Consider the following 18,432-nt stretch of genomic DNA (forward strand, 5'->3'; position numbering starts at 1 on the left):
TATAGGAAAAAAACTGTAAAAAATACAAACACATGGACGCTAAACAATACACTACTACATAACCAAGATATCACTGAAGAAATCAAAGAGGAAATAAAAAAATACCTAGAAAAAATGACAGTGGAGACACAATGACCCAAAACCTATGCGATGCAGCAGAAGCAGTTCTAAGAGGGAAGTTTATAGCAATACAATCCTACCTTAAGAAACAGGAAACATCTCCAATAAACAACCTAACCTTGAACCTAAAGCAGTTTGAGAAAGAAGAACAAAAAAAACCCAGTTAGCAGAAGGAAAGAAATCATAAAAGTCAGATCAGAAATAAATGAAAAAGAAATGAAGGAAACGATAACAAATATCAATAAAACTAAAAGCTGGTTCTTTGAGAAGATAAACAAAATTGATAAACCATTAGCCAGACTCATCAAGAAAAAAAGGGAGAAGACTCAAATCAATAGAAGTAGAAATGAAAAAGAAGTAACAACTGACACTGCAGAAATACAAAAGATCATGAGAGATTACTACAAGCAACTCTATGCCAATAAAATGGACAACCTGGAAGAAATGGAAAAATTTTTAGAAAAGCACAGCCTTCCGAGACTGAACCAGAAAGAAATAGAAAATATAAACAGACCAATCAAAAGCACTGAAATTGAAACTGTGATTAAAAACTTCCAACAAACAAAAGCCCAGGACCAGATGGCTTCACAGGCGACTTCTATCAAACATTTAGATTAGAGCCAACACCTATCCTTCTCAAACTCTTCCAAAATTTAGCAGAGGGAGGAACACTCCCCAACTCATTCTACGAGGCCACCATCACCCTGATACCAAAGCCAGACAAAGATATCACAAAAAAATGAAAACTACAGGCCAATATCACTGATGAACATAGTTGCAAAAATCCTCAACAAAATACTAACAAACAGAATCCAACAGCACATTAAAAGGATCATACACCATAATCAAGTGGGGTTTATCCCAGGAATTCAAGGATTCTTCAATATATGCAAATCAATCAATGTGATACACCATATTAACAAATTGATGGAGAAAAACCATATGATCATCTCAATAGATGCAGAAAAATCTTTTGACAAAGTTCAACACCCATTTATGATACAAAAACCCTCCAGAAAATAGGCATAGAGGGACCTTACCTCAACATAATAAAGGCCATATATGACAAACCCACAGCCAACATTGTCCTCAATGATGAGAAACTGAAACCTTGTCCTCTAAGATCAGGAACAAGACAAGGTTGCCTGCTCTTACCACTGTTATTCAACATTGGTTTGGAAGTGTTAGCCACAGCAATCAAAGAAGAAAAAGAAATAAAAGGAATCCAAATCAAAAAAGAAGAAGAAAAGCTGTCACTGTTTGCAGATGACCTGATACTATACATAGAGAATCCTAAAGATGCTACCAGAAAACTACTAGAGCTAATGAATGAATTTGGTAAAGTAGCAGGATACAAAATTAATGAACAGAAATCTCTTGCATTCCTATACACTAATGATGAAAAATCTGAAAGCGAAATTAAGGAAACACTCCCATTTACTACTGCAACACAAAGAATAAAGTACTTAGGAATAAATCTACCTAAGCAGACAAAAGACCTGTGTGCAGAAAACTATAAGACAGTGATGAAAGAAATTAAACATGATACAAACAGATGGAGAGATATACCATTTTCTTGGATTGGAAGAATCAACATTGTGAAAATGACTATTATACCCAAAGCAGTCTACACATTCAATGCAATCCCTATCAAACTACCACTGGTATTTTTCACAGAACTAGAGCAAAAAATTTCCACCATTTGTATGGATAAACAAAAGATCCCGAATAGCCAAAGCAATCTTGAGAAAGGAAAACGGAGCTGGAGGAATCAGGCTCCCTGACTTCAGACTCTACTGCAAAGCTACAGTAATCAAGACAGTATGGTACTGGCACAAACGGAAATATAGATCAATGGAACAGGATAGAAAGCCCAGAGATAAACCCACACACATATGGTCACCTTATTTTTGATAAAGGAGGCAAGAATATACAATGGAGAAAAGACAGCCTCTTCAACAAATGGTGCTGGGAAAACTGGACAGCTACAAGTAAAAGAATGAAATTAGAACACTCCCTAACACCATACACAAAAATAAACTCAAAATGGATAAAAGACCTAAATGGAAGGCCAGACACTATAAAACTTTTACAGGAAACCATAGGCAGAACACTCTATTACATAAATCTCAGCAAGATCCGTTTTGACTGAGCTCCTAGAGAAATGGAAATGAAAACAAAAATAAACAAATGGGACCTAATGAAACTTAAAAGCTTTTGCACAGCAAAGGAAAACATGAACAGGATGAAAAGGCAACCCTCAGAATGGGAGAAAATATTTGCAAATGAAGCAACTGACAAAGGATTAATCTCCCAAATTTACAAGCAGCTCAATATCAAAAAAACAAACAACCCAATCCAAAAATGGGCAAAAGACCTATAGATATTTCTCCAAAGAAGATATACAGATTGCCAAGAAACACATGAAAGAATGCTCAACATCATTATTAGAGAAATGCAAATCAAAAGTACAATGAGGTATCACCTTACACCAGTCAGAATGGCCATCATGAAAATATCTATAAACAATGAATGCTGGAGACGGTGTGGAGAAAAGGGAACCCTCTTGCACTGTTGGTGGGATTGTAAATTGATACAGCCATTATGGAGAGCAGTATGGAGGTTCCTTAAAAAACTAAAAATAGAACTAGCATACAACTCAGCAATCCCACTACTGGGCATATACCCTGAGAAAACCATAATTCAAAGAGTCATGTAGCACAGTGTTCACTGCAGCTCTGTTTACAATCGCCAGGACATGGAAGTAGCCAAAGTGTCTACTGACAGATGAATGGATAAAGAAGATGTGGCACATATATACAATGGAATATTACTCAGCCATAAACAGAAACAAAATTGAGTTATTTGTAGTGAGGTGGATGGACCTAGAGTCTTGCAGAGTGAAGTAAGTCAGAAAAACAAATACCATATGCTAACACATATATATGGAACCTAAAAAAAAATATTGGTCATGAAGAACCTACGGGGTGGATGGGAATAAAGACGCAGACCTACTAGAGAATGGACTTGAGGACACAGGGAGGGGGCAGGGTAAGCTGGGACAAAGTGAGAGAGTGGCATGGACATATATACACTACCAAATGTAAAATACATAGCTAGTGGAAAGCAACCACATTGCACAGGGAGATGAGCTTGGTGCTTTGTCACCACCTAGAGGGGTTGGAGGGAGGGAGACGCAAGAGGGAAGAGATATGGGGATATATATATATATGTATAACTGATTCACTTTGTTATAAAGCAGAAACTAACACACCATTGTAAAGCAATTATACTCCAATAAAGATGTTAAAAAATTTCTTTTTTAAAAGAATTTTAGAATTTTCACCTCTGGCCATTCATAAATTAGGGAACAATGCAACCCTTTTAAACCAAATGATTGAAATAAAAAGCGCCATCTCTTGCATCTTTCCCCTGACTCTTTTGTTTTCTTTTCAGTTGCCATTATAGTTAATGCACTAACATGCAACTCCTCTTTCTCAGAAAATTATTGTTTCAATTAAGTGGTGGCGGATAAGTTTCAAGTGTTCCCTTTCTTAGAGGTAATATCGATTAACTACGATCCCACTGAAAGGGATGATGAGAGTAGGAAGAATAAAAGTGGATAAAGAAATGTTTCATTGGCTTGGTTTCCCAAGGCTTCCTGATGCAGGGTTGGTAGCAAGGTGAGCCCCTTGCTGTCTTACTTAATAAGCACACCTCAAGGAATCATCTGAAAACTTTACCTGAAATACAAAGTTGAAGGGAAATGGAATCATTACACCAATTATGAGGGCATTGGGAGACTTGTGCTAGACCAATGAGTTTTGGTGCCTTCCTTATGGCAAAACTGTTTGGAAAACATTTTTGTTCCCTGGTCACATAATGTTATGATTTCAAGAGACACTAACTTCATCATTAAATAAAAGTGTGTTAGTTCTAGAAGAAAGCCTTGCCCATCATCTAAAGTAATCTTGTTATCCTGGGTAAAATGAGACTTAGTTTATCCAAGGGACTCAGTGATTGAGTTCAAACTAGAATTAGGTAATGTTCTCCAGGTATAATTTTTCCTTTTGGGTTTATGGTTCATTGAATGTTTATTTTTCCCTTGTTCTTGTTGCAATGGGACTACAACTTCCTGGTTGTCTGGGTTTGGGTTCCCCGGAAACAGGCACTGAGACAAGGATTTGATTATAAGTAGTTTATCTTGGAGATGATCCCAAGAAACGCCAGCAGGGAAGTGAGAATTGTGAGCGAGAGGAGGTAGAAAGCTGACAGTGTGCGTTATCAAGCCAGCGATGACTGGGGTGACTGGAGCTTCATTCCACTGGGGAAACTCTGGAGTACTGTAAATAAACAAAAGAAAAGGACCAGCTTAGGATTATCCTGCCAGAGAAGGCAAGGAGCCTGCAATTTTATATATTAAGTTGCATGAGCCTTTGAGGGCTGCTTCTCTGGGGGTGTTAATTTTCTGATAGTTCTGGACTGACAGGCAATGTACAAAATGGGTTCTGAAGTCCAGAGGAAACCCTCAGCAAAGAAATGCAAGAGTTGGCAGTTGGCTGTAAGGCAGGTGTGGTAATGGCCAGGGGTTATGGGGTTGGGGTACCGGCAACTTCCCCTGCACCAATGAAAGTGAGTGACACCAGTACAACAGCCAAAGTGATCTGAATAAAAATGGGACTAATATCACTAATTAGACACGTTTTCCTGCCCCCATAGGAGAAGCCACATACACTGTAACTGTATTTAGCCTAGAGAGTTTTGAAGGTAGGATTTTTGGTCTTCAGAGCAAGGAGAATTTTAGTAACAAGAGGAGTGTTTCATCTGTCTGAACAGCTTGCTGCAGGGCACAGCAGAAGCTTGGTAATTGGATTTTATCAAAAATGGTCAGCAAGTCTGTAAATATAAAGGTAACTTCAAAAGTGACTTTCAGTATGTTACACATTGCATCTATCTGTGCTGAAATTAGCTTAATAGTTTATGTTGGGTAACAATGAATATCCCCAAGGGCAGCCAATGTGATTATACAGCAAATTGGAAAGAACATTCACATAGACTCACTAATATCCTGATAAAACTCTGCTCCAAATATGTACTTGGTAAACATATGGTTGAATAAGTCCCATAACTCACAAGAGTTTCAAAGAGAGATCACTGCTTCTTCCGGGAACATTTGTCTCTGACTCATTTAAAAGACTGTACGTTCCACAGTGGAAAGGATGTTTTTGTCTTTCCCGTCACTTTATTGGTAGTATCTGTACAGAAGTAGCCAGAGCAAAAGAGGTGCCCAATACATATTTGTTAGATGAATGAATGAAGAATGGAATATGTGCAGTGCTCAGTGTCTCTCCTCTTTCCTAAGGTCTGTATCACTTCTCAGTACCAGAAGATGTGGTTCTTGGCACTGCCATAGGGAGGGTGAAGGCCAATGATCAGGATATTGGTGAAAATGCACAGTCGTCATATGACATCATTGATGGAGACGGAACAGCACTCTTTGAAATCACTTCTGATACCCAGGCCCAGGATGGCATTATAAGACTGAGAAAGGTAAGCTCAGGAAGGTTTTGTTCATCTTCAGAATACCTCTTTGAAACTTGAATGTTGAAGGTGGTAGGGGTTGGGTGGGCTTCCTGACATAATCTTACAACTGAAGGAGGTTTGCCTTCTTGAGCTGTGCAAAAGTGAGTGCTTTTTGCACATCCTATCTTCTAGTCCTACTTTATATTTCAGCTAAACCTCGGTAAACAGTGGCCATGGTGGTGCTAGCCTTCCACCTCACCCATCATTTCTTTCCTCTCTGTGTTTCAGTGTTTTTCCATGAGCTGCAGGAACTTGCTCAGTTCTTGTCCAGAGCATCCACCTATGTAGGAAAGCCAACACTCTGAAGGCAACCTTTAAGCAATGAGGGACAAAGATTGGTGGACAGTTCCTATTCACTGAAGAAATTATTGTGAGGCATATTGTTTATGACTCCTTAGAGGATTTTCAGTGGGAATAATCCTCATAAGCCCGTAGAGGTGGCAAGTTCAATGGCTTTTCATCCTTTTCTATAGAACTCTCCCCATTTCTAATCTCCTGCTTCCTAGAATATCTCTGCAAAATGCATTCAAATTCCCTGTGTCTTCACTGCAGGCTCTGCTTTTAGGGAAACTCAAAGACAGACAAAGTCGTCAGCTTCAGTTATTCAGGCTAGTTCTGGCACTGGAAGGACAGGGCCCACCCTGCTATCATTAGATACTCCTAACTGTGATCAAATGACCAAGCATTGTGGTCAATGAAGCTCATCTTTGCTTTTTTCCTGGGTGTGGGCCTACCATTGGAGAAAGAAACATCTCCATAAATAATACAAAGAATGTATGGCTTTTTTAAAATTGGAGTATAATTGCTTTACAGTGTTGTTTTAGTTTGTGCCACAAAGTGAAGTGAATCAGCCATATGCATACACATATCCCCTCCCTCTTGGACCTCCCTCCCCGCCTCCATGCCACCCAACTAGGCCATCACATAGCACCAAGCTCAGCTCCCTGTGCTATACAGCAGGTTCCCACTAGCTATCTGTTTTACACATAGTAGTGTATTTATGTCAAACCTAATACCCCAATTCATCCTCCCCTTCCCTTCCCCTCCATGTCCACACGTCCGTTCTCTACATCTGCCTTTCTATTCCTGCCCTGCAAATAGGTTCATCTCTACCATTTTTCTAGAGTCCACATATATGAGTTAATATACGATATTTGTTTTTCTCTTTCTGACTTACTTCACTCTGTATGACAGACTCAAGGTCCATCCACATCTCTACGAATGACCCAATTTCATTTCTTTTTGTGGCTGAATAATATTCCATTACATATATGTACCACATCTTCTTTTTCCATTCAGATATTGATGGACATTTAGGTTGTTTCCATGACCTGGCTATTGTAAATAGTGCTGCAATGAACATTGGGGTACATGTGTCTTTTGGACACATGTCCAAAATATGGTATATGCCCAGTAGTGGGATTCCTGGGTCATATAGTAGTTCTATTTTCAGTTTTTTAAGGAACCTCCGTACTGTTCTCCATAGTGGCTGTATCAATTTACATTCCCACCAATAGTGCAAAAGACTTCCCTTTTCTCTGCACCCTCTTCATCATTTGTTGTTTGTAGATTTTTTGATGATGGCCATTCTGACTTGTGTGAGGTGATACCTCATTGTAGTTTTGATTTGCATTTCTCTGATAATTAGTGATGTTGAGCATCTTTTCATGTGCCTCTTGGCCATCTGTATTTCTTCTTTGGATAAATGTCTGTTTAGGGCTTCTGCCCATTTTTAGATTGGGTTATTTGTGTTTTTTAATATTGAGCTGCATGAGCTGTTTATATATTTGGGAGATTAATCCTTTGTCAGTTGCTTCATTTGCAAATATTTTCTTCCATTCTGAGGGTTGTCTTTTCATCTTGTTTATGGTTTCCTTTGCTGTGCAAAAGCTTTGAAGTTTCATTAGGTTCCATTTGTTTATTTTTGTTTTTATTTCCAATACTCTAGGAGGTGGGTCCAAAAGGATCTTGCAGTGATTTATGTCAAAGAGTGTTCTTCCTATGTTTTCCTCTAAAAGTTTTATAGTGTCTGGCCTTACATTTAGGTCTTTAATCTATTTTGAGCTTATTTTTGTGTATGGTGTTAGGGAGTGTTCTAATTTCATTCTTTTACATGTAGCTGTCCAGTTTTCCCGGCACCACTTATTGAAGAGGCTGTCTTTTCTCCATTGTATATTCTTGCCTCCTTTATCAAAGATAAGGTAATCATATGTACGTGGGTTTACCTCTGGGCTTTCTATCCTGTTCCATTGATCTATATTTCTGTTTTTGTGCCAGTACCATACTGTCTTGATTACTGCAGCTTTGTAGTATAGCCTGAAGTTGGAAATCTGATTCTTCTGGCTCTTTTTTTTTTTTTACCTCAAGATTGCTTTGGCTATTCAGGGTCTTTTGTGTTTCCATACAAATTGTATAATTTTTTGCTCTAATTCTGTGAAAAGTGTCTGGTAATTTGTTAGGGATTGCATTGAACCTGTAGATTGCTTTGGGTAGTATAGTCATTTTCACAATATTGCTTCTTCCAGTCCAGGAGCAAGGTATGTCTCTCCATATTGCAATCTGTGACTGCTTTTGCTCATGATCATTTGTGTGTGTGTGTGGTAAATGTGAAAAATTCTGTACATTTTCCATATTTATTTCTCATTGTGACAACTACATTCATTAAAAAACGTGAAGAACACAGTTCAGTATTTTACAGACATGGGCATTTGCAAAGAAAAATACCCTTTTATCTTCATCATGAGTATTTTGTTCAGCATTTTTTTTATATGCTTGCCATGAAGTAGTACAAATTAATTTTAAAATGGATTTGCTGATTCATGAATTAGAAGATAGATAATAGGTCACACTGTCAGGAGCCAATAATTTTGCCCTCTGTCTTGATCAGCATTACAATGACATGACTCCAAGCTTACTATCTGACTCTCTCTGTCATGTTACACAGGGATGTGCTTCCAATGGTCATGCTCTTAAAATCCCCTTTTGGGGAGGTATTGAAAGTGAGAACCTGGAATTTTCTGGATATAGTTTTATATACAAAATCAATTTTAAAAATCAATTTTGAAAAGAAAATGGCTGCATCTGTTTTAACTCTGCTGAGTAACACTCACTTTAAACCTGGATGGAGCTCAGTATTAAGAGTTGCAAAGTATTTAAAAACTCATGTGTGAAATAGAGTACAGTATAATTATACGTGAGTCAATTATTGACTAACCCAGAGACACATTTTCCTTGGCTAATGATTCCTAATGTCATTTTTGTTGTTATTATTAACTGCTATTCTTTGTTACCATAAGGTGCTTTTATAAACTGAAGCAATTAGCTGTTTGCTGTATTTTTATTCACCATTATTCATAAACTTGGAAGCATATACTACACATCTTGACACCAAAAAACCTATGTATTTTACTCTAGAGAACAATCTGTAAGGAGTCATTTTCCTGCAATTCATGGGTCCGCTTTTTTTTTTTTTTTTTTTTTTTTTCTTTTTGCGGTATGCGGGCCTCTCACTCTTGTGGCCTCTCCCGTTGCGGAGCACAGGCTCCGGATGCGCAGGCCCAGCGGCCATGGCTCACGGGCCCAGCCGCTCCGCGGCATATGGGATCCTCCCAGACCGGGGCACGAACCCGTATCCCCTGCATCGGCAGGCGGACTCTCAACCACTGCGCCACCAGGGAGGCCCCATGGGTCCGCTTTTTTGTCTGACAAAATCCCACGGACACCAGGATGTGTTCGGGTAGATTGTCATTATGTTGGACAAAGAATTAAACAGAATATAATCTCTTAAGTTTAACAGTGTTTGTAAAGAATTTGAGATAACAAAATTGTTACAGTAGGGGTGATTAGCAAATTGTGAAAATGTTGATGTTGAATTGCCTATTCATGTACACACGGGTACTTGTGTTTAGTAATTTCGGAATAGACAGGGGATTGAGTATCTGCCTTGTTTATTAGAAAATATATCAAAAAAATCTAAGTCCAATTAGAATGAAATTCAAATATAAGTATCAACATAAAATTTTGAAATAAGGATATATATTTAAGCTTGTATAGGAGTTCTGAAAGAGTTCACTAATGCTAGCTTGTGTTCCCGCTTATTTTTTTTTAACTTGCACCGCAGATGTAAAGTTCATTTTCCTATAAGAATTGCCATGCGAAAATAAATTGTCTCTGAACCTTGACAGAATTACATCCTTGACATCTGAAGTATTATGTGTTGCTGAGAAAATTGGACTGTGAGGGTTCTGATGCAGATGGCCTTCTGGTTGTTTAAGGGGACTGTGTTCTTTTACCTGCCTCTATTTACATAGGTCATTAAGTTAAGTCTCTGGGGCTTTTAAGGAAAGAGGCATTAATAGGTCAGAAATATCTTCAGTAATGGTACAATGAGGTAATTTCAAATTGCTTTTAACTGGTTGGTGGAAGTCACCACCAGACCTAGTTACCTACCTGTCTGTCTGTCTATCTATCTATCTATCATCTATCTATCCTAAATATAAACACAGGTAGATATGTGTCTCTATACATATTTCTTTATATGCCCACCTGCTTCACAGTACAGAACTCATATAATAGAGACCTCTAAGAATGCCCTAAAAAATAATAAGCCTCATTTTAGCCACATGATCAGTAAAGCAGTGATGCTCTGGAAGTGAAATAAGAAAACACCCTTTGTTGGGATTAGTGCTAAATTGTGCTTTATAATGTCTCCATGGACTACACAATGATTATTTCTAGTTCTTTACATTTCACACACTGTTGCAGAAATGATAAAATATTCTTCCCAGATAGAGATTATGTTCGATGCTGCCTTATCTCTGACGAGCAGAGGCCCGATTAACTGGCTGATTGGTATGCAGATCATGCCTTCACTAGTAAAATTTTATTATGACTCTGAAGTGAAATTTTGATGGCACAATTCATGACTGTGAATATTTTGTGAATTCCAAGTGAAATGAGCAAAACAAAACAAAACAGTAGGAGATTAGATTCACTGAGCTTGTATAATAAACAGATATCAATAAATGCCTGTAAAATTTACAGGTTGAATCTGGGGGAATGGAGAGTGATCCCATTAAGGCTCACAAATGGGCTTAAATGCACATAACGATCATCCATCAGCATTATACTCATTTGTTCTTGCTGCTATGGTCATTAGTGAGAAATATTCATCTTTGTCATTTCTTAACAGCCTCTGGATTTTGAGACCAAAAAATCCTATACACTGAAGGTAGAGGCAGCCAATGTCCACACTGACCCGCGTTTCAGCAGCAGGGGGCCCTTTAAAGACACGGCGACAGTCAAAATTGTTGTCGAAGATGCAGATGAGCCTCCAGTCTTCTCTTCACCAACTTACCTCCTCGAAGTTCATGAAAATGCTGCTCTCAACTCCGTGATTGGGCAAGTGACTGCTCGTGACCCCGACATCACGTCCAGTCCTATAAGGTATTTCTCTTTTGAAAGTAAAACTGGTTATAGTGCATGACAAGCAAATCAGTACAAAATGTAATTACATATGCAGTCTGTGTGGCTGCCTTTGAGACTGTGTTCACATGACCAAGGAATTTTGGTCAACATGTACTGCGCTTGTGTGTGTGTGTTGCACAAACCTGCGAAGAGCTGCATACAATGCCCAGAGCCAGGAATATCAAGATGAAGAAAGCTATTAACCTTTCAGAGAGCTCAATGAAAAAGCCAAAATCGAATATATTTTGCAGTGCATTTGGGTGGATCTTTTATATGATATTATTTTTGCTTGTTTGTGCTTTTTTTTTTCTACCATTAGAAAAGTATTGCTGTTTTTTTTTTCTTTCTTTCTCCTTTGACAGTTACAGTGAATTATGTATAAGAATTTAGAGGCATGAGATCACTGTCTCAACACATTAAGAGGCCCCCTCTTTTATTTCTGTGTTTGGTGTTTGGCTTTGAAATTATCTTTTTATCACTTTATGGGCATTTCTTATAGGTCAGCATGTTTGGATCGGTGCCTTTTAGACAAAACCTTTCTCTGCCATTTCAAAAATATCTTTTGTTTACACTTTCCCTGCTCAAAATTTTTCCCAGGATGAGAAATATAATCCTTTGTTAAAGTTTTTCTTCCTTTTTTTAGAAATAAGGCTCAGTTCTGGGTTTTTCTTGCTGTTGAACTGTGTACATCTTTTCTCTTTTGCCAGTCACCCAAATGACTGTAGATGCTCAAGCTAAATAGCTTTCTTCTGAAAGAACACTGAAAATCTATAACTTGTCCACTGGTCTTCAAGGGTGAAGCGTTAGTTAATGATGTGTTTGAGTGTGGATTTCAAATATTGCTTTAGAAATGTTTGTTGAAAAAGAGAGAGAAAACTAGATGGAAGAATACAGTTTTAAAGAATTGTCCAGTTAATTTATGAGTTAGATGTCAGCTTATATCCAAGTCATTCAATTTCTAAGTTACAGGGACCTACGGCAGATACCTTTCTAATTACTTTATTCAGGGAAACTCTAGACAAGTGAGCTTTATGAAAGCTTTACTTATTCACTTCTTTTTTATGTATTAAACTCCCAATACTCCCAAGGGTGCTGAAAAAGGCTGGAGGTGAAACCCAGCAGAATAATCAGTACCCCAAATAATTTGAGTTTGGGCAAAAAAAGAATTATTTTCAGGTCTAGAAAAGTTGTTTTTAATACAAGTCATTTCTAAATTCAGGATAATAGAGTGTATCTCATAAGGATATAAAAAAAAATCCTTTCTTCAAAAGAGCTCAGCCTCTAAGAAGGGGATTTGAGGAATGGTCAGTGGCCCATTCTCTGTTCTAAAGGAACTCAACAAGTTGTGGACACACAGAATGGCCTCTGTTTGGCTAAGAAAATCGTATCTATCAGAGGGACAAGTATTGAATACAAGGGCAGGAAGTATCCAGAAAAATAAATTTACATAGGCATCCATTTTTTGACTAAATAGTGAAGTTGTGAAATGGCTTTATACTGAAATTCTAATATAAATAGAGACAGTGGTACTTGTTGAATGAATGAATCTGCCCCGTTTTCCATTGTTACTCCATTTCTTCTGAAAGAACACAGAACAGAGCAATTGCCACTTTCTTCACATCTTCAAGCATAAGAGAGAATATGAAGGAAGTAAACAAGATTGGTCTGAGAGACCAGCCATGTGGTCAGTTTAGCATTTGACTTGTCAAGATTTCTACTCTTGTCAGCAAAGAACCCATAGGGGGCCAGGAGCATGCCAAGCTAAGGACCATCAGGGCAAATGGGGATTCAGATATCAGGGCAATCCCATGTACACCCCAAACATGGAATCTATAGTACCAGCGGGAACAGACTTCCTGTGCAGAAACATGTTTTTCATCAGAGATGAAGTTTGAGTAACTTTTGATACCAATACTAACCTCAAATTGGTTAGAAGTGGGTAAACATCCAGGTTCATAGCTCCCCACATGTTTTTGCCCATTTTATAATCTATCCATTGACTGATGTAAAAATGGAGATATACTGATAATCATTCCAGCTCACAGGGAATCAAGTGATGATTATCACTGTAGTTGATTGTTATTGTTATTGCTATTGTTATTTTTTATAATTGTCAGTGGCATAAAAGGCAGGTGAAGAAGAAGCTTGAGGCTGCTTAGCAACAACTGCCCAACTTGGAAGCATTTTGTTTCCAGGCGAACTAAAGGGGATCTGGGGCTGTGTTACCAGGAAGAGATGGACAGATAATGTACCATTTGATGACACAGGCATACTCTAGCTCTGATAGATGTCAGGCAAGTGCTAGTTCCTTGGCATATATGGTTCCACCCAAAGAAGGGGCGATTACTGTTTCAAATCATTTACAACAGGGTTTTGATGCATTATTCAGAAAGTGAGCCCCACACCGTTCTGACTGGAGGTGGACTGGCTCCATAGGAATGAATCTAGAATGTAAGAATCACCAACTGCATTTTTCAGTATCTGTTCTGCACTTTTGCAGTTGTCCCTCCCCCAACCCCTGTCCCCCAACTGGGTTATGGAGAGCAGCTTTCCTCTATCGATGCACAATTGGTTAATTTGTGTAGAAAATTAAATTTCCTGACTAGCCAGAGCAGTGCATAGTTCCTTATAAGTCTAGCAGACAGATTTAGAGCCATTTAACCTTTTTAAACAGAACTAGAGGACACAGATATTCAGGGAACTATCAAGTAACAAATAACAAAGCATGATTTTTCTCTTTCGGGCTGTTGTATTTTATATGCTAACAAGAATGTACACATCTTTTATGGGAATGTTTACCTTGCCATCCAGCAAGAAATAGGCATTTATTGTGGCATCTGCCATGTTAAAACATGCAGTCATTAATTGGTTGGTCAACTTCCTCTAAGACTCAACTTCTTTTGAGAGCACATTGTCAAGCTGAAAATATCATGTATTTTAAAATTATTATAACTAAACCTATTTCTATGTCTATAAACGTATCTGTATCTATATCTAGGTCTGTATAATCCCATCAGGGCAAACAGACAGTGACACAGAGGCAAAATTCATGGTCTTACCGTCTCCCTTCTGGGAACATTAATTAAGCATGTGCTACTTTCTTCAATACCGTATGCCTCTCAGTAATACAGAATACGATTGTTTAAATTATTTAAAAGATGCCGTATCTTGAAACTACAGCAGAGACGACATTTCAAATCCTGTCACTCCTACCTTCCAGTCAGACAGCTGGTCTCTTGGAATTCTTTGAGACTCAGCTTCCTCATGTGTATTCTGGGATAATATCATCTTTGGAGCTATTAACGCTACCAACTAATAAAGCTACCATAAATTTCATATCTTAAATGCAAATTAAAAACCTAGTACTCATTTCACCTTGCAATAAACCTTTCTCTGCTCCAAATAAATAACTAAATAAAGATAATAAAATAAAAATAAAATCCTAGTACTCATTTTAGCAGAGATTCTTCTACTCAAGAAGAATGCAGAACTACCTGTTATTTTTTATTTAACAGTTACATGCTAAATAGTCTAATTAACATCATTTAGTCTAATTTGCCCTTGCTACTGTGATGAATATTGTTACTAGTGAGTGCTTACTATGTGGCAGGGATGTGCTAAATGTATTCAGTTCATTTCCTAACACCTTTATGAGATAATATGTATACTCATTTATGACAGATGAGAAAACAGAGGGTGAAAAGACTAACTTGCCCCCTGTCATACAAATAGTCAAGAATGGAACTGTGGTGCAGTTTTTTTTTTTTTCTGGCAGTGCAATGCCTGCTTTCTGTTCCTTTGTCACATTCCCTTTCTTTCCCTGTGATCTCTGACTCAAACTGTGTCTCTACGTATTGTGATGGCTTAGCAGGACCAATTTTTTTCCCTCAAAATCTTCTTTTATGTGTTTGTTTATTTTTAATTATATAATTTTCAGGTGTACAGCATTATAGTTCAACATCTGCATACACTACAGAGAGAGCACCACCACAAGTCTAGTCACCATCCATCACCATACAGCAGATCCCTTGCATCCATTTCACCACCTCAACCCTGTTCCCTTCTTGGTAGCTACTAATCTATTCTCTGTATTTATGAATTTGTTTTTATTTTATTTTGTTTGTTCATTAGTTTGTCTCAGATGACACATATGAGTAAAATCATACAGTATTTGTCTTTCTCTGACTTATTTCACTAATCATAATACCTTCAAGGTCTGTCTGTGTTTTCACAAATGGCAGGATTTCATTCTTTTTTTATGACTAATATTCCGTTGTGTGCGTGTACATGTTTGTGTGACATCTTCTTTATCCATTCATCCGTAGATGGACACTTAGGTTGTTTCCATATCTTGGCTATTATAAAAAAGACTGCATTGAATTAGCAGACCAATTTAATTGAAATAATAAACTATTCATTCTTTAAATAGTCTCATTCAGTCCAGGATGCATACCAGGAAAAAGGAGCATACATATATCAGGTCTGTGGAGTTAACCAGAGTATGGGTGGAGTGTTCCTTTCTCATCAGTCTAGCCCCTTTGTATGGGTTTGTTACTATCGGTTGTGAACCAAATTGTGATTAGGGAGGTAAAGGGAAAAACAACGTTATTGTTATTTGATGAGTGAGACATTGTGCTAAGTTTCTATTACGTATCATTTCACTTAGTTCTCACAAAAGACACCTATGCAGTAGTCAGTATGATTCCAGTGTTATGGAGAAGGAGACTGAGACTCTGAAAAGATGCTTCCTGTGCATGTTGACATGGCAGGGGGTGTGGGGCCAGGGTTTAAACCCGGGTTTCTTCTTACCACTGACGACTATGTCTGTGCATGCTTTGCTACGTTCTGGTACTTTGCATGAGGTGTGTAGGATGATGACAGCTAATGTTTACTGAGTCGGTACTTTGTGATAGACACTCTGAAATGGCATTTGAGGGAGCAAATTGTTTATCCTTAAGGTAAAAGTTCCTAGCACAGAGTAGGTGTTAAATACAGGTCAGTGCTTTCATGTAAACCTGCTATGGCTCATTTTTTTCCGCTCAGTAAAGTCATGTCGTGTATATTTGATTTCACCATGGCTTTGAGTGGCATGTGACTGTTTTTTTAGATAGTTGCTTCCTATTTATTTTTTGCAAAGCATTCTCCGTGAGTGAGACTACATGAGCTGCTTAAATTAAAAGTGGGAATGATGGCCATTCAGCAGGCGAAGCAGGCTGACACATGACCATGGCGGCCACAGTGCTCCGTGCCCTAATTCCTCTCTTGAATGTAAGTGCCCACTTAACACAAGACACTGCTTTTTCTTTTTTTTCCTACTTGTATTCTGGCATTTTTATAATTCGCCTCAGTTACCAGGCTTGCTGTTAATGAGCTCTTTTCCTGAAAACACTTCTTATAGTCCTGATGTCCAATGATGCTACAGTGGAAATGTTTCATACTGTAGAAAAGCTGGCAATTGTTTGGAGAATAACCTGTGTATCGATTGACTCTCTCCTCAATCTTGCAATAACTCCCAAGAGACCTTGTCTTTTTGTTGTTGTTGTTTTTAATTGTGATAAGAACACTTTACATGAGATCTACCCTTTTAACAGATTTTTAAGTGTACAGCACTGTACTGTTAACTGCAAGCACAATGTTATACAGCACATCCCTAAAACTTATTTGTCTTGCGTAACTGAAACTTTATAGCCATTGACTAGCAACTTCTCATTCCTCCCTTCTCCCAGCCCCTGGCAACCACCATTCTATGCTTCCATGGCTGACTATTTTAGACACCTCATATAAGTGGAATCATGCTATAACATCCTTCTGCGACTGGTTTCTTGTACTTAGCAAAATGTCCTCCAGGCTCATCGATGTTGCCGCACATCACAGAATTTTCTTCTTTTTAAGGCTGAATATTACTCCATTCTCTCTATATACCACATTTTCTTTATCCATTCATCTGTCGATGGACATTTTGGTTGTTTCCACATCTTGGCTATTGTGAATAATGCTGCAATGAATGTAGGAGTGCTAATATGATTTCAATTAGTTTGAATAAATGCCCTGAAGTGAGATTGCTGAATTATATGGTAGTTCTATTTTAATTTTTTTAGGAAATTTCATACTGTTTTCCATAGCTGCTGCACCACTTTGCATTCCTACCAACAGCGTACAAGGGTCTAGTACATGGACTAAGTCTTTTTAAAACAAGTAAAACTTGGTCACTTAGTTCCTGCACACTCTTAGCCAGTTAAAATTTGATTGTCTCCCAATTCAACAGTACCAGCTTTTCCAAGTCATTTTCCCAAAACACTCACTGTACTGCTAATTCAGCTAATAGTGATTAATATTAATTAAGTCATATATTCATTTAGTCACATGGCCATTCATTCACATTACACTATATATATATATAAAATGTGTTATATATACTATATATTACATTCTATGGCACCTATGACTTGTCTATATCCATATCTATATATTTATATCTATATCTAATCTATGGTTTCCTAAGGAATTTCTATAAAGACAGATCCTCTGCCCTCATGGACCTTGTTCTATAGTAAGGAGGTGGGTTAAATAGCCATATTAAATTCAAGTCTTTCACATTTATCTAACTAACCTTTAAGGATATCTGAAAATGATAAACAAAACTAGATTATGGAACTTTAGGGTCACATAGAAGAAGAGGTTTCCTAGTTCTCTAAGGAATTGCAATAGAAGCAACCACAGATATCCAGTGATGTTAAAGTGGAAATATCTCACACTCTAGAGAACCTAGTATTAATCTGGAGGGTGGACTATATGTATATAATTTTCTCTCATTTTTTATTCCCTCTCTCCCTTCCTCCCTCCTCTTTCTCTCTCACTATAAAGAGAAGCTTTGGGTAGAAAAAAGACTCCTTTTTTCCCTTAAAGGAATAATAAATAATATGTGATGCAGGGACTTTAGAATTCTGGGACTAGCAGAACTCAGATAATATTATTTATTAAAGCAGTTAGAGCAACCAGTAGAGCAATTAGAGGCAAAAGTTGAAAACTTGTAGATGGAATTTTTGATACTCGAAGTGCATGGGAGAAAATGTTAAAATGGTTTCTTTAGGCATAATAACAAAAGCTAGAATGAAATTAAACAGTGAGAAAGAAACAGTTGGAGTTCAGTGAAATATATAACTGATTCATAACTAAGGGCTTTATTTCATTATTAGTGGCTCTAAACAACATCTTTCCTTGCAGTTGGCTCAACATTGTATGTTCCTATAAATTTTCCACAGC

General features: G+C 37.7%; 1 protein-coding gene across 2 annotated transcripts in view; it reads left to right on the plus strand.

Annotated features, from left to right (window-relative positions):
- Positions 1-18,432, plus strand: part of CDH8 (cadherin 8) — a gene marked incomplete at both ends in the record, with an annotated part of 357,413 nt that overhangs the window by 202,018 nt on the left and 136,963 nt on the right. For both annotated transcript variants that reach the window (XM_081216876.1, XM_081216875.1), the window contains 2 exons: positions 5,483-5,670; positions 10,895-11,148. In XM_081216876.1, the coding sequence (XP_081073002.1) occupies positions 5,483-5,670; positions 10,895-11,148 (442 nt within the window). The remainder of the gene's footprint in view (positions 1-5,482; positions 5,671-10,894; positions 11,149-18,432) is intronic.

The sequence above is a fragment of the Mesoplodon bidens genome (genome assembly GCF_964165515.1).
Source record: "Mesoplodon bidens genome assembly, chromosome: 18".
Classification (NCBI taxonomy): Eukaryota; Metazoa; Chordata; class Mammalia; order Artiodactyla; family Ziphiidae; genus Mesoplodon; species Mesoplodon bidens.